This window comes from Phacochoerus africanus, chromosome 9 (assembly GCF_016906955.1).
Source record: "Phacochoerus africanus isolate WHEZ1 chromosome 9, ROS_Pafr_v1, whole genome shotgun sequence".
Lineage (NCBI taxonomy): Eukaryota > Metazoa > Chordata > Mammalia > Artiodactyla > Suidae > Phacochoerus > Phacochoerus africanus.
In genome coordinates, this window is record NC_062552.1 from 106,010,236 (window position 1) to 106,031,837 (window position 21,602).

At 35.6% G+C, this 21,602-nt stretch overlaps 1 protein-coding gene across 5 annotated transcripts in view; it reads right to left on the reverse strand.

Moving 5' to 3' along the window:
- Positions 1-21,602, reverse strand: part of CEP128 (centrosomal protein 128) — a 424,380-nt gene that overhangs the window by 53,409 nt on the left and 349,369 nt on the right. For all 5 annotated transcript variants that reach the window (XM_047795264.1, XM_047795267.1, XM_047795266.1 and 2 more), the window contains one exon: positions 2,318-2,341. In XM_047795264.1, the coding sequence (XP_047651220.1) occupies positions 2,318-2,341 (24 nt within the window). The remainder of the gene's footprint in view (positions 1-2,317; positions 2,342-21,602) is intronic.

Genomic DNA, 21,602 nt, shown 5'->3' on the forward strand with positions numbered 1-21,602 from the left:
CCTTGCATACCCTAATACCAGCTAAAACAAATGAGAGACCACCAACACTTTATGTGCTGGGTTGTGAGAGAATGTAAATGATCTTGAGACTGCTTCTAGCATATTTGATTTTATAGACTATAAAGTACTTTACCAGTTGAACAGCAAGTGTGTTAAATCTGTTCCTTATAATGCCATATGAAGTCAAAGGATTTCATAACATTTAAGCATTAACATTATTACTGAGCATTTTCATTTTTATGGTTTTACTTATGATAATTATTTCAAATTAAAGCCATCTTGAGAAAACTGCCACTGTAAAAAAGCCCAACAGATTTAATCAATTTTATTTTTCTTATGATGAATTTTTATTTTCACCTTTACTCCTAGAGGAAACCTTAGAATAAAGCATTTAAGATTTTACACCATAGTACTTTGTTAGTAAAGAGATTATGTAAATTAAAAAGACTAAAAAATACTAATAAAAGTTACAGATTTTGTTTTTGTTACTGATATAATTTTCAGCTTCACATGACATATTGGTATAATTAAAGTGATTAAATAAGAAATAATAAACAACTACATAATGATAATGATGACCTAACATTTGTTTGGTCCTAAATATTTTCACATATATTTTCTCTCTTAATTTTCATAACAAGCTGATAAAATAAGCTTAATTATAATCATTTTTACAGGTAAAGGAACCAAGAAACAAATGATTTACAAAATGTGTAAGTCGCATTTTGTACGCTGAACCCAGGTGCTCAAACTCACAATTTCTGTTTTTGTTTATAATTTTAAAAGACAATTTAATTCACAAGCCAAACCTGTTGGCAAGAGACTTCCTAAGGGTAGGTAAAATATGCAGGAACACAAAACATTTTATTCACCTACCATGTCATCATATTGAAAGGTCAATGTACTTTTCAAATGGCCCGGTTATATCTAAGGAATAGATTCTTTACCCACCAGGGTCTAGACACTTTTGATCAAAATCACTTGCTTGGACAGGTTTAAAATGTGCTTTCTTAGCATCCTTCCATTCCTCACATTCAAAAAAATAATTATTTTATTCTTTCTTAGCCTTATTAATGAAGTTTCTTATTTTTTGCCTTCTTGTTACAAACATTAAAAAAAAATCACCAGTCCCAAGTCACTCTTAATATCTCATGCGTTTTCAAAAGTTTTTAGTACAAAATATGTATATTCAATATTTGCCTCATACTCTCCATATAGCTTTCAATACATGCCCCCACATATAACAGCATGACAGTATTTACTTTTTGAAAATATGATTTTTTATAGCTGAATAATATTTCATCATAAGATAGTACCATAATTTATTTGCCATTCTTTCAATTCACATGCTTTTTATTTTTAAAATGTTTATTTATAAAAATAACATATCTATGTTTTCAAAAACTTGAATAGCAGAGAAAGCAGTGAAATCACAGCCTTAATTCTTGTGTAGCAAGTCACTATTAATGAGGTTTCCTTGCTTCTTTTCTTTTTTTATACACCTATAATCATGTTATCATTAAAGTGCATGTAAGTTTATTGTTAGAATTGTTTCCATTAAACATTACATAATAAGCCTTTTCCATAATCATTGTGTCATGATTACTTTATTAACCAAATTTAATCATTACTTATTGCCAAAAAATAAGTTTATTGTTAGAATTGTTTCCATTTAACATTACATAATAAGCCTTTTCCATAATCATTGTGTCACATTACTTTATTAACCAAATTTAATCATTACCTTATTGCCAAAAAATGTTATCACCCCTTTTTTCTATTTAAAAATATGTAAATCATTTCCCAATAAATATTGCAAGCATATAATCTTTACACACGTGCATTAAAAAAAAAGATTCCTGAATATCATATTCCTGCAAGTAAGATTACTGCAAAAATGGCTAACCAGTTTTTATCATTATTTGCATACTGTAAAAATAAATCAATATCTGAACTTCAAAGTATAAAGAGCATCCCAATCTTAGTTTTTTTAATCTAGTCTTTTTTTAATCAAATAACCATAATAATTTAATAATATTTTTCCACAAAGTAATACATATTGGCACCATCAGTCTTGAGAGAGCAGTGACTACTTAATGCACACAGTTTTGTTTTTTTCCCAAATTTTTTTTCTACTTTAAAAATCTCTATCTACATACCTTTCAGGTATATTAGTTTAGCTTATTTTCCCCTTTGACTCTTAGATGTAGTTTTAGAAATGCTTTTCGGAACTGTTTCCTTTGGGGAGTGCTCTGAAATCCATATTAGGACACAGCAATAATTCTGACAGAAGGAGAAAGAAAATGCCCCAACTTACCATTTCTAATGCATTTACCCGGTCCTGCAAATAAAGCATAATAGATAATTATAAAAACAAGGTTATTAAAAATCGTTTCAAGTTTAATTAATTTTTAGATTTTCTATTTATCCTCTATTAATAATAACATTTTACAAATGTAAAAAATGAAAACTCCTACTCAGGATAATCTTGCCAATAGAAAAATAGTTATAAAAGAATCACTTTCTCGACTAGTGTGAGGACACAAGGTTTAATTTAATAGCAAACACCATAAATTCAGATATAGTCACTAAATAGAATAGATTTTACCACTTTTGCATGGTAAAATTATTTATCTATTTAATGACATATGTATAATTAGAATATATGACTCACAACTAGACAATAGCAGTGACATAAAAAGGTATTTAGCACATATATCAGCTCTCGATTAAGTGTACAGTACAAAGTGTGACCTCACAGGAGAGTAAAGTTCAGGCATAAGAATAACTTCACCAGTTAAAACTAATAAGTATATTGTTAACTGAAACAAAGCAGGAAAAATAAATGAAAAAGTACGTCACATGTAGCCAATCCTGAATCCAGGTGGTTCTTTATTACCTACACTATCTTAGAAGATTTCATAGAATTACTGATTTTAAAAAGGAATTTAAATTCCTGACAAATACTGCTTTGAATGCTATATGATTAAGAAAACGGCTTCATTCTCAATCCAACAGTTGTGCTCTCAACTCTTCCCAGAGCTAACACCTATATACACGACATTTTACCACAAAAGGCTGAATTTGAGAGGGTCTGAAACTTTTAAGAAACTGCAAAGCCATCTTTTTTAAGAGGGTCAAGGTTTTCTATTTTCTCATTTTAAGCAGCTGGAAGAGACATAGGAAATCTGCATTTCTATTCTGTTTAATTAAATTAATTGTGCTAAGACGGAAAAAAGGGAAAATGGTGTAGGGGGCATTCAGCTCAGATCTCTGTGACCCTGCAGAGACTGACTCACACATATGACAGTTAAGAGCACAAACTTGGCCCTCTCCTGCATTCTCCCAGCTTCATCTAACACACAGAGGCCTTGCCTTGAGGATCTCTGCAACCCAGCCTCCAACCCTCAAACTGGGAAACTAGGTTAAACATTTCTGCCCCTTTAAACATTTGGCTATGTGGGCACAAGTTAAATGAATATATTATGCAAAATCAGCCCAAAACAGACTGTTTTTAGCAATATCATCTGTTTAATTGCATTTTGTTGGCATACTTGAAAGACCCTCACCCTCACCCCTGTAATTTTCATAAATAACTGCTATTTTATTGGTGACTTGTGTCACATTTGAGTACTTCATCATAAATGCATATAATGCCTCCAGGGGGCTTTGATCTGTTGTTACTAGGTATCTTATTCACAGTACATCTGGGACAAAACCATGCAGCAAAGCTTTATCATCCTTTGCAGACCAAACAGTACCTCACTAGACAGGCTTTGGGCAGTATTGCATTTATACGAACCACCTTGGAAGGATGAAAATATCTACAGCTACTGTTTCGGCCTTAGGTTTTCCCCACACCATGCATTTATGGGGCTCATGTTATTTAGGGTTAGCATATTTTAAAGGCACACATATAGCTGGTTTGAAATCAGTGATTTCATATGATGTCAAAATAATACAATTGAATTACATTGTCTTAATTCATATCTCAGTGTTTGGCAAAAATAAACTGATATAACTTATAAATCAGTGTCTTCATTTTACTTAAATATTTATTATAGGTTTTAAAAGGAATACCTACTGTCATGGACTACATGTTTGTATTCTCAAAATTCATGTGTTGAAGCCCCAGTCCCCATTGTGATGGTGTTTGGAGGTGTGGCCTTTGGGAGGTAATCAGGTCCTGAGGACAGAGCCCTCAGGGGACTTACAGCCCTTATCAGAAGAGAGACAAGAATGCATGCTTCTCTTTCTGTTCTTTGCCATGTAAGGGCATAATGAGGATGGCCACCTACAAGCCAGGAAGAGGTCCCCCTACGGGGAACCAAATCTGCCAGCACCTTGATCTTGGACTTGCCAGCCTCCAGAACTGTGAGTAGTAAATGTTTGTTGTTTAAACCACTCAGGCTATAGTAATTTGCTATAGCAGTCCCAGATGACTGAGGCATATGCCTAGTCTCTAAGATTATAAATACAAATAGTCAAAAACCCTCAATTTTGTTAAAATATAAAGCTCAATAATCTATTTCAATGCAGGACTTGTTTGTTTATAAATCAATCCATTCCAAAATGGTACTGAGATAGCTTTCAATGAAAAAAATATATATGTTAAGAAAATGAAAAAATTAGGGAAATAGGAAATTCAGTTCATTAACCTGAATTTAAATAATTCAATTTGCCAATCAGCAACAACTAACAGGATACCAGCCATTTCTGCCAATTAGTGAGCTCTGTTTAAATTGCAGTTTTTTGGTCTTAATTGTAGGCTATAAATAAAAAAAAAACTACTCTTCATCTTTAGGAACTTGTTAGCTTGCTTTTAAAATTTAAGAAATGTGTTTTGAAAATTATATTTTATAGTTGATGTCTCTTTTGGCAGACAAGATTAGCCATTATAATTCTGTATATAAAAGAATTAGGCTACTGCAAATCAATATTCTCAAACAAAATATCTGCATAGTTCCTCTCATGCTCATACAATAAAACAGAGGTAACTTAAGCCAATATTGTGGCACTGATACAGTCTATATATAAAAAAAAGGCCAGTATACATCTGAGAATGAACATATAATTACACCAAAATATATTCTCCTCAACCTCTCCCACTCTCACTAGAACTACAACTGTACTATTTTGTTGTTGTTTAACCTCCAATTTTCATTTCAACAGATTTTATCTTCAGGCTCAACCTGCAGGTTCAATACTCTGTCTTCCCTCCACCACACACACACTCCTAAGCTTGGACCCTGAAAAGCAAATAAGTGCTAGGACATCGGGGATGGGGGAGGTTAGCAGCTGAGAGGGGTAGAGAGGGAACACAGCCTCCAGAAGTAATGAAAACACTCTCACTCTAATCACACTATTTCAGGGGCTTTTAATAAATCATTCATTCTTTTTCTGTAGTCATGGACTTTGAGAATCTAAGGAAAATTGATCTTTTCCCCAGGAAAATGTATATTATACAAAACACACATAATTTTGCAAGTACTTTAAGGGAATTTGCAGACCCTGAAGTCTCCCATGGGCCTCAGAGTGCTTTTGCTCCAAATAAAAACACCTGAAATAAGATCTAAGAGTTATACAAATAAGAGTTCCCTGGTGGCCTAGCAGTTAAGGATTTGGTGTTGTCACTGCTGTGGCGTGTGTTCAATTTCTGGCCCAGGAACTTTTGCATGGTGCAGGCATGGCCCCAAAAAATAAAATTATAGAAATAAATCATTTTATTAGATCAAATATACTCATTTCTCCTGTATGAAATATTTCTGGATAACAAGGAAAGAAATAATTGAGAGTGGAAGGCTAAAAATCAAAGGAGAAATTTCCTTTAAGTATTTTGATGAAAAAAGTTCTTGGCGGGGGGGAATGCTTTACTGCTATGGTTTTTTGGGGATTGGATAGTCCCTTTTCCATTATTCCTTTTTTTTTTTTTTTCCTAGGGCCGCACCTGCAGCATATAGAGGTTCCCAGGCTAGGGGTCTAATCAGAGCTGTAGCCGCTGGCCTACACTGCAGCCACAGCAATGCCAAATCTGAGCCACGTCTGCGACCTATACCACAGCTCATGGAAACTCCGGATCCTTAACCCACTAAGCAAGGCCAGGGATCGAACCCACAACCTCATGGTTCCTAATCAGATTCCTTAACCACTGAGCCACGACGGGAACCCCCTCCATTATTCTTTTAGTGCTACTAAGGGGAAAGTCTAAGCAAAACCTAAAATGTCAACAATTACCTTAACGTTTCCTCTCAAAGATTTTTTACCCCAGTCACTACACAGTCATCGAGTTACAATGAAGAGTACTAGCTGTTCTTATCAGTGTGAATATTACATACCACTTCTAAGTGAAAATAATGTTTCTAGAAATCATATTTTAATTTGTTCTGGGCTTGGCAGATCAAGTAGGGACAGTGATATTTTTGGGGAGGCCAATAGCACATGCATTAAAAAAAGATGTATATTAACTTTTTATGATGAGGTTAGCAACCTCCCTTGAGCTGTCTACATTCCTTTGCTACTTGGTCATAATGGAGTGTATATTAGAATTCATGAATAAACCAAAACAGATTCATTAGCAATACTGGAGATGGACAAATTTTGTAGGCTAAGTTAGGAAATGCGTGCTAAATGGATAGCTGGTATCTTGAACCCCTGATCATTAATTGTTTGACTCAACTGGGCCAATTAACTTGCCATACAGATTCATCCATCCCATTGAAGAGATGATAACAGAGCCCCATAAGTTTAGCGACTTAGAGTTCTTATGCCTGTGGTAAGCACAGCTGTACAGTCTAGTGACTTGATCACAACAGTGCAGTGTTTTCCAAGAATGAATTAAATATATTCATTAGCATACAAAAAAAGCACAATTCTGGCATTAAAAAAGAACTGCTTCCAAGTCAAGGAAATATTATGGGTATAGACCAATTCTGGAAACTTCTCTGGGACTGAAGGGCCATGATGGACATAAAACTTTCAAAAAGAAAACCCATAATGAGGACTCCTCCTCACTGTTCTAAAAGCACAAAACTTGTCTTCTGGAAGAAAAATCCATTCTGCTTCACCCAGATTGACCACCGCTGGGCATTTTTCCTTTCAATGTTAACTTGGTTTAATCAATACTCACACTTGACCGGCTGCTTCCTATATGAAGGATACAAAGTGGAATGCAAGTGTGTCCCTTTTTTCCTCTATGCATTTCCACGTAATCATTCCATTTAACAAATTGTCAATCTTTTTTTTTAATAAATAAAAGAGTTAGAAATTTCAAATGTATTCGTTTCCAAGCTTCATGATATTAAAATTGAAGAAAAAGGGAAAAAAAGGCTTTTTTTAACCACCACAAAAAAGGATCAGTATTTCATAGAATCATTCTAAAATATTAAACCAAATAGATAAAAGTTGTAAGCAACCTTCATGTTTCAATGCCCAAAAAAAGTTTTTAAATATAGCATAAATTCACTGTGAATTTTCAAATGGGTCAATGATATATACATAAAATTGCATGTTATCTATTAAAAGTGAGACAAAGATACTTTATTTTTTAAAAAAAATTACAATGAATGATATTAAGGCAATAAATGTTAACTCATTTCACTAGCTGGTTATGTGCCTTTTTTAAATAATCTACTTCAGGGTTCAAAATAACAAAACAGAAATGCTGAAAAGAAAACCACAGCAAGGCATCAGGATTTTATTTAAAAAGCTGTCAATAAGAAAACTCAACATTTGACTCATCAAGTAAAGGAGTTTAAAGGGATGTATTATTTTCTAGCCTAGAGACAGTATCCAGTAATGCTCTTTTTTATCTTTTCTTCACTTGGGGAACTGAAAATAAGAAGCAGAAACTATCATAAAATTTAAGAACAGAGTCAAAGTGTGTGCTCCAAATTTCTGAACTGATCTCTCATCCACTACCATTGCCAGAGAAAGACTCAAGGCAGCCAGTTGTGCCTTTGAAGCTTTCTTCTGCTGTGTTCTCAGGTTGGCCAGGTTGGTGGTTTGGTTTGCAGTACTGTTTGTTATGAGGCCATTTCTGACTACTATACTTCCATTACAATGCTATGCAGGAAAGGCTGAAGTTGCACTTACATTGAAGTGGGATGTGTACATGGGTTTGTGAGAATACAAGTCAGGTGAAGGAGGAAGATGAAGAGAAAGTATGGAAATGAGGCTCTGCTGATTATTTCAACAGATTTCACACTGGAAAATGCAACCTGAAGGTCTAGGTAAGGATTGTGCTAAAAGTCCCTGTAAACATTTCCAGTCGACAGTATGAAACTAATACAAAAAAAAAAAAAAAATCTCAGATTTACCTTTTATATTTCAGCTCACAAAGTGAGGCAATGAAATTTCTTCTCCCTGACCCCTGTTCAAATGAAGAATCTCTGCAGGTTTCTTTTTTAACGTAAAATGTAATATGGTACCTAGGTGTGGGCCTATAGGATAAGACTACAAACCAAATGAAGGGTGAAAGACAATGATCTTTCTGCTGCTACTGGCCAGTTCCACAGTGAAACTGCTGGTAACAGGGAACAAGAGTTCAGTGAATGACATCTAGACTGAAGAACAACTAAAACTTATTTGCAGATAATATAAAGGCCATGGTTATAGTTAATGGGCAATGCAAATGACAACCAATGTAACTGCAAAGATTGATTGTCCCCCAAAAGAGATGCAGAAACAGGGGTTGAGTAGTAGGGGGGAAAGGCCAAAAACCCAGAAACCAACACACCATATTTTTTTCGAAGGATTTACATTTTAAGAAATAAAGTACACGTCTCCAGTTTTGAGGTTAGTCATATATCAGCTGAATATGCTCTGAACTTTTATGCAAATCATTGTGTAGTGGTGATTATGGCATAATTATGAGTAGGTTTGTGTCATGCACAACTTGTGGAAAACAATAGGGTGTACTTTTATTTTTCAGGGTATGTATCTGACTGCCACCACACACAGCTGATCTAACAAGGCTCACTGAGGCTAACATCTCTTTTGTTTCCCTCAAGGGCACACATCTGCTGGGTATCCAGGTAAAGAATGTTCGCAAGGAAACCCACATAACCACAGAACCCTTCATCCCAAGCTGCTTGCTCTTGAGTATTTGAATTGCAGCATTTGATTTCTGACTATCACACTTGTCACACAGTTAAGCCATTAAATGGCACAAAGCAAAGTCATTATATGGCACCTTGGGCATTAAACTGCTTACCTTTGAGCAATTCCAATAATCCACATCCTAATTTACATGCAGAACCATTTGCTCAATTCTTTTTGGGAAATAAAGCATAAGCAACATTATATTAGAGACTCTCTTACCTTCATTCCCATATTCCTTCCGTGGGCTACTGTGTACAGTTCTCTCTCACCATTTCTACACTACAGAGAGAGGCTGGTGATAAGAATGAATAATCAACACATAAAGAGATTGTTTTAAAATAATGTATTTGGCTGACACAACTCAGGCTTGTCTTGCTGTCTAATTCAGTTCAACTAAGCTTAGAACTATTACTAATTTCCACTTTGTAATATACGAGCACAGGTAGGAAGGGAAAGGTGGGTAAAGGACTTAAATTTAGCCTTGGATTATCTATACTCTAATAATCAATGGTGTACTATTCTTAGCAGCTATAAAAATTGGGGAAAAAAACCCAACCAACTTAGTTTTCAGGTGAACTTCTGGGAAGTATCACTGAAGTCTGACTTACCCTGTATGTCCTGAAATAAAGCAGATGTATTTTAACTATTAAGTTCCAAATATCCTAAATATTCTACCTATGAAATACTTAACTGCTTTTTCTTCAAATTGAGCTTCATTCTGATTTTTCACTGCAGTCTGACTAGCATCTTCCAAAGGTGGCATTTTAAACAGTAGTTTTGGCTGTTTAAAAGAGATGTGAGTAAAGGAAAAATAATTGGAAATCTCTATTGTCTTAAAATAATTTAAAGTACTATAAATAGCAACAGCTATAAAAATAACACTATAATAGTTTCAAATGATTTAAATGACTATAATAATTTCAAATGATTTTAAAAGTTTCTGCATCTAGAGGAAATGTATTACATAGGACTTATAAAATGTTCCCTCAAACAACTGCTTACCCAAATTAAAGTCACAGATTTTAGGGAAATCATTATTTGAAGTTTAAGATACTTTACTCCTCAAGATTACAAATAAAGAGTAGTGATTCATTTCAAAATATCCCCAAATGTCTTGCTTTCAAAATCATCCCTGGAGGTAACTGAAACTAAATTCCTAAGTCTATGAAATGAGCAAATAAATAAGATGTGAACTTGTTAAAGGTGCCCCTGGCCAGTAATGAAAGCTACTTTTAATACTCACAACCTTACCTGGGGATAATGGACTACTAATGCAATGTGATTTTAGGAGTTCAGGAAGGTCTGATTACCCCAAATTATACTTTCCTTCCATTTACGAAATTATTTAAAATTCTACCAACTTAAATTTACTCTCTGAGGAAGACCTCAAAATTTACTCTTTGACTTCCCCCACTCCAGTTCGTCTTTCAAAAGACACTCTTAAGACAGATAATCATTAAATTATAGTTCATCCCAAGGCAGGTTTCAGGAAAGTCGGATAGTAGGTCACTCCAACTTGCTGCCTGTTTTTAATAGGTCTACCAGCCAAGAATAGCTTTTATGTTTTTACTTGGTTGAAAGAAGAAAAAGCCAAAAACAAAGGAAGAACAATACTTTAAGATGTGAAAATTACATGAAATTCAAATTTCAGTTTCCATAAAAAGCTATTACTAAAACATAGCCCATTGATTTCTTTACATATCGTCTCTGGCTAATTTCACTCTAGCATCAGTGTTTAGTTGTTGTGTGACAACATATGGCCTGTAAAACTCAAAATATTTAGAGTCTAGTCCTATACAGGAAGTTTGGCAATGCCGCTTTTTTAAGGTGTTGGTATCCTGCGAGAATTACTTAGGGCCTCACAGAGATCACCCTGCAGTGAATTCTGTAAGTTTCTGAAAGAAGAGGATAGGTAAAACAAACTGACTAGGGATAGGAAAATAAGAGCCAGAACACTTTTACCCAACTTTTAAACTTTAAAACAAAATTTAAAAGTTGTGTGTTTAAAAGGGGCGGGGGGTGGGGGGGCAGTTCCTATTGTGGCTCAGCTGTAATGAACCTGACTAGTAACCATGAGGATGCAGGTTTGATCTTTGGCTTCACTCAGTGGGTTAGGGATCTGACGTTGCTGTGTGCTGTGGTGTAGGTTGAAGATTCAGGCTGGGATCTGTTGTTACTATGGCTGTGGCGTAGGCCGGCAGCTGTAGCTCCAATTCAACCACTAGGCTGGGAACTTCCATGAGCCATGGGTACAGCTCTAAAAAGACAAAAAAAAAAAAAAATGCTGTGTGTGCATAAATACATATACCGAGAATACAAATCATTCATTCCTCAAGCCATAGAAGTTTCTTCCTTTTGTCCTTTATTCCTTTCATATCCGTCATTTTTTCTTTCCTTCCAATGTCTTTTCCTACTTCATTGTTTCCTTTTTCCCTCACACCCTTGCACTCATTTATTCATATAATTAATTCATCCATTCATCTGCATTAATTATTGAGGCAGACACTATGAGACACACTGGGTACATACATAGCTATCAACAAGGAAGATAAGATCTTTCTGCCTTCATGAAACTTACATTTCAAAGGAGCAGACAAGGACACACCAGAAACTGAGATGGGGGGTAAGAACAGAGGTTTGCTTTAGGCAGGTTGGTCAGGTTATGTGCTGGAAGAGGTGACCTTTGAAATGAAACTCTAAAGGATGAAAAAGAGCTGTCATTGAAAGAATTAAGGGAAAAGCATTACAGAGCGGTAGCAGCAAATGCAAAGTTCTTGGCACCGGAAAGAATTTGATTAAAGAACAAAAAGGACATCTGTATGTGTGTTGCAGCTGTTTATGAAAACATTCCTTTCATGAAAATTAACACTATTTTTTTTTGCTTTTTTTGGGGGGGGCATGCCCTTGGCATATGGAAGTTCCCAGGCCAGGGGTCGTATTGGAGCTATAGCTGCTGGCCTACGCCACAGCAAGAGCCACACAGGATCCAAGTCGCGTCTGTGACCTACACCACAACTCACTGTAACAACGGATCCTTAACCCACCGAGCGAGGCGAGGGATCGAACTGGCATCCTCATGGATCCTAGTCAGGTTCATTAACTGCTGAGCCAGGAAGGGAACTACCCCAAATCCAACACTATTAATTAAAAGCTTATTATGTGAAAAAATTGTATTGGGTGCTTTTCATATATGTTCTCATTAAATGTTCACAAAACCCTCAATAGGTAAAAATTATTAATTTCCTTCATTTGAAGTTAGAGAAACAGACTTCAAAGATACATGTACTGAAATCTATACGGTGATTAAATGTCTGCACTTAAACTGTAATTCAGGTCCACCTGATTCAAAGGAGTCTATACAAAACAGCTAAAAGTCACATTAAAAAAAAGTATGTATGTATGTATGTATATATCTATTTATTTAGTCTACGAAATTGAGTAGTAGAAATACCATATGCTTACAGTGAAGTTTTATGAGCAAATAGCCAATAAATACAAATATTACTCTCAGGGCTGTGTGTGCGTGCGTGTGTGCGTGCGTGTGTGCGTGTGTGTGTGTGTGTGTGTGTGTGTGTTTGTGGTGGAGGTAAGAGGATATACCAGAAAACTGTTCTGGAGCCTTTTCTCAAAATTACACATGCCAGAATAGCATTCCAAAACCTTATTCTTAACAGATGTCACATCATAGTGTAACAAAACGCATACTATATCACAATAAGATTTAATGTTCAAATAAAACCCATTACTTGTATACACTTCTATATTTATTTTATATATATCATTAAAAGGATTATATTTTTACCATATGCCTTTCTTAAGTACATTGCAACTCCTTCTAGCTTCTGGGTCCGACATTAGGCCAGCTGAAACACACAGTCAAAACCACTAGGGAAACAGCAGAAGAAAGGATAAAGGAAAGGAAAGATCTACACTTAATTAGCGGTGATGTTGTGCAGTTAAATGGCACTTCTATTGTGCTGGCCTCCCAGTTCTTTAACATCTGAGCTGCATGAGTTTAGATTCATCACTGAACTCATAAATGGCCTCTTCCCTCCACCCCTTTTCCACTGGCGACAAATTTATTAGTTCTAACAGCGAAATGAGAACACGAGACTCCAGTAGTAAAGCCATGGAGTCCCTTGTAGGTAGTGTTTTTCTATTTCATTTTATGGGCATCTATAGAAATACTGTTAACAGACATTAAATGTTATTTATTAGCATGCTAATAAGCCTTCACACTTTTAAAAGTAAACATTAAACTTCTAACCAATTAAACTTAGTAAGTGTAATGCAGATAATCTGGAAAAGGAATGCATTTCAGAATTAATTTTTTTAAAACCAAAATAATCACTGATTATGATAAAAGGACAAAGACATAAGAGGAGATGTTTATTAGTCATTGTTTTTCAGCTCATTTTAGTTTTATCACTTTTCTGCACAACTGAAAATTTATGCAAACATTTTCAATGTTGCCTTTAATTTTTGCCAGAATATTCTGAACCTGGTTTAAAACTGAAATTGAAGAAGCCTGAGGAGGGCTTTAATAACAACTTTCTTCAGTCTGTTTATTTAAAACCTGATGAATAAGCAAAAAGAAAAGGTGCAGAATTGAAAAAGAAAAATGATCCCTTCTCCTTCCTAGAAGTGTTAGAGATTACCGGATTGTTCATAATCTTGCATCAGGAATTAAAATCTTCCTCACATGCCAACAGCCAAATATACATACAACACTATCTAGTCACCATATATGCATAAGCTTAGCGCCAAAAGCTTTTCAAGTAGTTTTAAAGTTACAGAAAGGCAGGAAGAAGTTACACTAATATAAAGACCCCAGAGGCACTTTCTCAATTTTTTTTTCTAGCTTCTCAACAGTCATTTTCTTGAGGAAGTAGGGGATCAGTTAGTATTCTGTTTGCTAAGGAACCATCCTCATAGGAAAAAACAGACAAACAAAAAATGGGCAAGAAACTTGAAGGAAAAAATGCCAGGAATCTAAACAAACAAAGTGTAGAAATTCTGTTCTCCATCAGCTTGTGAAGCATTTAAGTACAGTAGCACAGAAGACAGCACATTCTAATACAAGTACTAGCCCTGCCACTTACTGGCTGAGCAAGCTATGTGCCTTAGCTTTTTTATCTGCAAAAAATGAGACTAAAAGTATCCATCTTACAGAATTGTTGTAAGGAATAAATGACACACATTTTAGCACAGTGTACTATACAAAAGAAATGCTTGGTAGCTAATTAATATCATTCATTAACAAGTCAAGAGGGTGATTTTTTTTTCTTACCCTTTAATGTACAGACTGTCACCCTTTGAGGTCGATTTAGCACAATCTTGACAGGAATTAGCAAGTGCTAAATAAGTTTTTTTTTTTTTTTAACAGACTTAAAAATAACATTAGTGAGTTTCCAAGATCCCAATTGGGGAAATCCTGTTTCTTTATATTCTGGAAAATCAGCCAGAGATGGGAATGGGACATAGCCCTTGAGGTGAGAACTATGGTTTCTTTTAGTGGTCTCCTACTAATACTTAGAATCTCAGAGAATTGTTTTATGAGTCAGTGGAAACTGTTTCAACCGGAAATATATTACTGCTGAACAACTGTTTCCAAATCTGTTGTACATCACAGTCATTACTTAGAATATCGCTTTTCACAACCATCACTGTTATCAGGAGACAGAAAACAAAAGAGAGAACAGGATGTTATGGCCTGACTGTTTGTGTCCCCCCAAAATTCACAAGTCGGGGCCTCTGGGAAGTCATGAGGGTAGAGTCTTCCGAAAAGGAATTATGCCCTTCTAAAAGAGACCCCAGAGCACCCTCTGCTTGCTATGAACAGGGAAGCAGGCCAGTTACTGAATCTGAATCGGCCAATGTTGAACACAGGTGGTTAATCTTCCTTGATCTTAGACTTCCCAACCTTCAGAACTGTGAGAAACAAATGTTTCCAGTTCAAGCCACTCAGTCTATGGTGTTTTTGTTATAGCAGCTTAAATGGACTAAGACACATCATTATCTATCATGACATGAGAGGAACAAGCAGATACATGTTATGGAGTGTGGTCTTAAAACAATCACTAAAACTGCAGCCCAAATAAAATTGCCCCAAATTGTAAGATGACAGTTGACTCTGGAAACATGGTAAAAACTCCCAGAGAAGCTCAACTCTACAAAATATCATAATATGCTTACATGGTTTTCATTTTTCACAAGAAAATGTAAGCTACTCTTTATGTCAGGCCCAGTGCCCAAGGAGCCCAGAGCTTGGACTCTGATAAAGGCACCAGGGGATGTTTTCTGAGAGTGCTTCTTTTTATAGTGTCAAGTGGTGTATGGAAACAGATAAAATAAATTCCCCCCTTGTGGGAGCAATTTAAAAAATCTGTAACACATACTTGGTTCATTTTCACTACCAAGTTTTTTAGTAAACTTTCTATCACAGAGTAAAATTTGAGCTTTTGAGTTCAAAGACTACATTTTGTCTTTGCATTTTTAAAATGTTTCCAAATGGTGTCTGTTTTTTAGAAGCTTTTTAAGAAGCTTGATTCAAGGAGACTGCTGAATCTTGAGGTCTTATGCTCTGTGTCCCTCTGGATAAACAAAACCAGCCACGGTTTTATATTTTTTATTCTCAAAAGAAAATGATCTACCCAATCAACTTCCATACACTCAGATACAAGACTACTTCATTCTCAGGGTATTCTATTTTCCAGTTTTATTCTGTCATAAATTTGGAATTAAAATTAAGTTGCAAATTTCAGGTAAAATAGGGTGATAAAATTTAATGATCACTAAAATTTCAAGTTGAATCTATTTTACTGGGCTTGGTTCTCTGCTCTCCTGAGGCCTCTTGACATAGTAAATTGAAGTGTGCAAATATAATTGGCTAAGACCCTGCTTGACCCTAATACAGACTGCTAACATTTTATCTCTGTTGAGACCCTCATACTAAATTTAAGGCTTGGTAAGTCTCTTCACATTTTGAGAATATAGAGATTTTACTGAGCCATTAAGTCACCTAGGCTTGAAAGGGGCAAAGTGTTGTCCAACCCTCCATCCCCCATAATCACCCATGTTTTGTTTTCATTCATAGCTTAGGACAGTTGTTTTTTAATTATACATCAGAAAAAGAAACAGAGATACACAGTAATGTGCCTACATTTTGAGGAATGCATCTTGGGAAGAAAAAGTACATATGCATTGCATTTTGGTTTCTGGAATTACAGAAGTTCCATTCTAGCTCTCATGAGTCATCTGGGGGATGAGCAGGATACTGATTTACCTTCCAGTTTCATAAAGTTTTAAATGGTCAGTCCCAATTTATCAATTTATTGAAAGAGAGACTTGTAAAATTGTACTTTAGTATCTCCCAAGCAAATGAGAACTTCTGGGGAAATATAAGAATTGCTTTTGCCCACCCTTCAACTCTTCTGGAGATCCAGCATTAGAATGCAGCGTCCCACTTCACCTTCACTTCCCATCCCTGCTTTCTACCCACAAAACCTCCAAACCCCTCCGAAGTTTGAAAATTCAGGTTGGGGCATTCTATAATCAGGCAGAAATGACTGACAGCAAAACCACAGGAATTATCCAGTTGGTCTGTCACTAGCCCAGTTTATCAAATGGTTGTTAACTAGGAGGGCTGGCCACTTACTGGGACTATAGAGAGGTTAATATTCTGGACTGTCAGCCTCTGCCAGGGCAATTTGTTTGCCCATGTCAGTTTTCTGTCTTCGGTGGTTTTTCTTGCCCAGTTTATCGCCAGCAATGTGACTGCCAACTTTATACCGGAATTCTTTTCCATATTATAATACATCTATATTAATATTTATTAGACTTGTTCCAAAAGGACTAAAAATCCGAGCTCTATTTTTCCTTCAAAACACCACACTGCCATAGGCTACTCTGGAAGTAGCTGAAACGAAGTAATGACTGAGGAAAAGATTATCTTCTCCTTCTGGCTCATTTCAAATGCTTTTGCCTAAGCACTATTTAAATGATGAAAACAAAATCAAACACCTACCCTTCCACTCCCAAAGTGTTTCTAAAAAATAAGTCAAATCCTTCAAATGGAAGATCCCAGACTATTTCTAACAATTATCTAGGAGAGAAATTAAATATAATTATGGGTCCTCTCAAAAACAAGTCAATAATGTACTTTATATCCTTCAATGACATAGGTTCTGAAATGTCTCAGAAAAAAAAAAGTGCTACTTAAAAAAAAAAACACAAACCCAATTTTTAAAAATTAAATGAAGGGCTCAGCTCATTTTAAATGAAAGTACTGATACTGAAGAAAGTGTCCAGAAATACCTGTGACATTTATAGATCCTACAAAAAAAAAAAAAATGAACTCTTTTTCCTCTTAAAATAATGAGACTGATATTCATATGTAGCCCATAGAGTCAATTTCTTTATGGCTGCATTGTGACTTTTTTCACTTTTTTGTTAGTAGCTATACAAAGATGTAATACTTCCTTTGGCAAAATCGTAGTTGCCTAGTGGAAGAGAGAGGAGGATGGGAAAAGAGGAGAAGAGAAAGAGGGAGAAGGAGGGGGAAGGAGTGGCCCACTTGAGGGCAGGCCTCCCTGAGGGCAGGGATGTTTACTCTTTTAATGCCCAGCATGTAGCAAGCACTATATCTGGCACATAGTAGGTGTAAATAAATAGTCTGTGTGTGGAATTCACATTTATGAAGGACCTGCCAGGCATTGAGGTTTATATACTTCTTCTTCTTTTTTTTTTTTTTTTGTCTTTTTGCCATTTCTTGGGCCACTCCCGCGGTATATGGAGTTTCCCAGGCGAGGGGTCGAATTGAAGCTGTAGCTGCCAGCCTATGCCAGAACCACAGCAATGTGGGATCCGAGCCGCGTCTGCGACCTACACCACAGCTCACAGCAACGCTGGATCGTTAACCCACTGAGCAAGGGCAGGGATCGAACCCGCAACCTCATGGTTCCTAGTCGGATTCGTTAACCACTGAGCCACGATGGAAACTCCCTATATACTTCTTATCATAGTTAATTCTCTCAACAGTACTATGAAGTTGGCATTATTAATGTTCCCAATTTATAAACATCAATACTTCCTCAGAATGATCTAAAGATGACCTAGTAAAAGAGAAAAATGAATAGGAAAAATCATGTTCATAATCATCTATTTTTAAAATCTAATTTAAAATAAAATGAAAAGTCAGTTGATGGTAAGTGAGCGTCAGAGGAGAGGCATATGCATTTTCCAGATACTCTGTTAACTGACCATCACAGGTAGCACTTGGAAGCAATTCATAATTGAGCATGATACTCTAGGAATGCCTTGCATTCATATGTTCACAAAGTGACATGGGAAAAGCAAGAAGCAGATGAAAGGTGAACCAGGTAGGTTGGTAATTTTAAAAATAAAGAAAAAAACAATAGCAGCACCTACTACTAACAGCTATCACAAGTAAAGTGTCAGTCACTTAATACTTTTCAACTAAATTGAAGAAAAATGGATTACCTTTTGTGTCTTTAAAATGATCTGCAGTGAATTAAATGTACCTCAAACCCATATGCAAATAGGACTGTGATACTGCGCCACACATTTATAGTCAAAGACAATATGTTTTTAAGAGCAGCACACAATGTAACTGCAAATGAAAGTCAGAAGAAAAAAAAAGAAAAGAAAAATAAAGAGCCACTGTTAAGCTCCAAGGAAGAATTTTGGTAATTACCAGCTGCATTGTAAAAATCACTGTCAGATATGTTTATCTCCATTGTTTGTGATTCCTCTGAAGACTGAAAACACTCTCCTCTCTGCTGTCGCCCCCAACTTGCCATTTTATCCTTTTCTGTCCCTGCTAATTCCTACCACTCTGGCCAAATTACTCTTACTGACCTTTTGTTTCAATACTACATTCAAGGAGCAGTAATACAGAAGGAGGGAGAGTGAAAGTGTGTGTGTACAGGAATTATAGAATCTGGAAGTTGCACTGAATTTTTAAAACAAAACTGAACACTAGGACAGGTATGGTGGTTGTTTATTAATGAGTAGATCTTAGAGAGAACCAGGAACAGGTGCTGTATAAATAAGACATCAGTAGGGTGGTATTCATTTGTTTATTCAGTCAACAGAAATTTAGTGAGCATCTAATATGGTGAGGCATTATTCTACCTAGTAGATAGTTGCAAAAGTGAATGACTTGCTTCACAGGTATGATAGAAATTACAAAGTTTTAAAGTCTAAACCCCTTAGCTAAGTGGATTCAAGGATTAAACACCTATTTTCAGTTTTACTGATTATTTTCCCTTAGACATATTATATAAGCTTCATGACACTATGCTCTGTAGAATTTACTTTCTTTAGGTCTTAGACTCCTTTGCAAGATTTTCACCCTTAGCCTGCTATTTAAGCTTTATTCCCTAAGGTTAAGTTTTCATTTCTTTATTCTACGTACTTCCTTGAGACTTCTCATTGGTTCTATGACTTTCAATATCATCTATATGATATGGATACCAGATTTGATGACATCACATTCTACATATCCAGTTCAATCTATAAATCTTTCTCTGCCACTTGGATGTTTCAAGGCATCCAAAGTCACAATACCATAAAATTGAACTAATCAACTTCCCCTTATCTCACTGACTAGCATAACCATCCATGAAGTTGCCCAGTCAAGAAACCTAACAGTCATGCTTAACTTCTTCCTTTATACTTCCTAATAAGCACTCTCAAAGCTCCCTAAGTTATTATAACCCCAAATTTATTAGGAAACCACCCAATCCTCTTCACACTCTCTACTATCACTCAATCCAGGTCACCATCATCTCTCGCCAACATTTGCTTAATCACTTTCCCTGGTTTCAATCTTGTCTGCACCCAATTTTAGATTTTAGACTCTGTAGCAGATACTTTTTAAAAATGAAAATTTGATATTTTTCTCTTGTTTCACACCCTTTACCAGTTTCCCATATACTGAAGATAACATCTTAACCCCTTTATAAGAATCTTGAGAACTCTGTTTGCCTTACAAACTCTTGCCTTGCCTCTCCTTTCTCAGATGCTACATTCCACTATTGAAATTCTTTCAGTTTCTTAAACATGAAATTGATGCTCCCTTTCACCTCAAGCCGTCACATTGCCTAAAACTATTTTTTTTTTAAACATTTACTCTAAACTCTTGTTTATCATTTAAATATTGGCTTCCTCTGGGAAGTCTGTTTAGATTGCCACTCTAGCCCTGCTCATCCTCTCCACCTTCAACCCCCTTTACTTGCACCCGACCCACCCTTATCTTTACCAAAGACAGGTACTGTTATATGTTCCCACAATAATGTATATATCCCCTCTAATATTTTTAAAATATTTTATTACCAATGACTATTTAAAGTTCTTTTGCATTAATTCTGATATAAAGGGTAACAAACTACCCAGTATAAGCAGCTTGTCCAGTACAGTGCCTTGCACAGACCTGGTGCTCAATAAATATTTGTTCGGTAAGCAAATGGAGCATCTTTTACTTACAGGAAACTGCTAAGTGTTTAGAGATAAATAAACACGACCATCCATAAGGAGAATAACATTAAAAGCAGAATGGCTGTTACACATAATTATATGATGATAATGGGTAAATAAAATTGACTTCAATTTGGATACATGGGGATTTGCTAACATTGCTAAATTGGAATATTTAGCTCTCCCTTCTGGGATAATCTAATCCACACTAAACACTTCTGGAAGACAGGTTTATGATTTTATATTACAGATGAGAAAATAGGCACAGCAAAGTTAATTGAGTTACTCAAGGTTACCCAGAGCCAGGGCTTAAAAGTCAAAGTTGTCAATCTTCAATTCTTAATGCTATCATTAAAAAAAAAACAAAATGATTTCGTCTTTTATTCCCCCAAAGTCCTAGTTTGTGATTGTAAGACTTCAACCCACATACTTTATTAGTTTTCTCAAATATTTCACCTGTAATATTTGTGTTTGAATATGGAAACTTAGGAATGTAGGCACTTTTCAATGGGTTTTCTTCTAGTATTTAAAATTAAAGGCTCTCTAAGGAAGACAAATACCACATGATATCACTTATGTGTGGAATATAAAATATGGCACAAATGAACCTATCTACAGAACAGAAACAGACTCACTTACATGGAGAACAGACTTGTGGTTGCCAACGGGAGGGAGAAGGGAGTGGAATGGACTGGGAGTTTGAAATCAGTAGATACAAACTATTACATTTAGAATTGATAAGCAATGAGGTCTTACTATTTGGCACAGGGAACTATACCCAGCCTTTGGGATTTACCATAATGGAAGATAATATAAGAAAGGGAATGTATATATATATATATATATATATATATATATGTATGACTGGGTCACTTTGTTGTACAGAAGAAATTGGCACAACATTCCAATCAACTATACTTTAATAAAAATTTTTTAAAAAGAAAGGCTTTCCATGATATGTCTATACAATTTGCACTCTGAGAGATATTAAGTTCCTCCTTTGT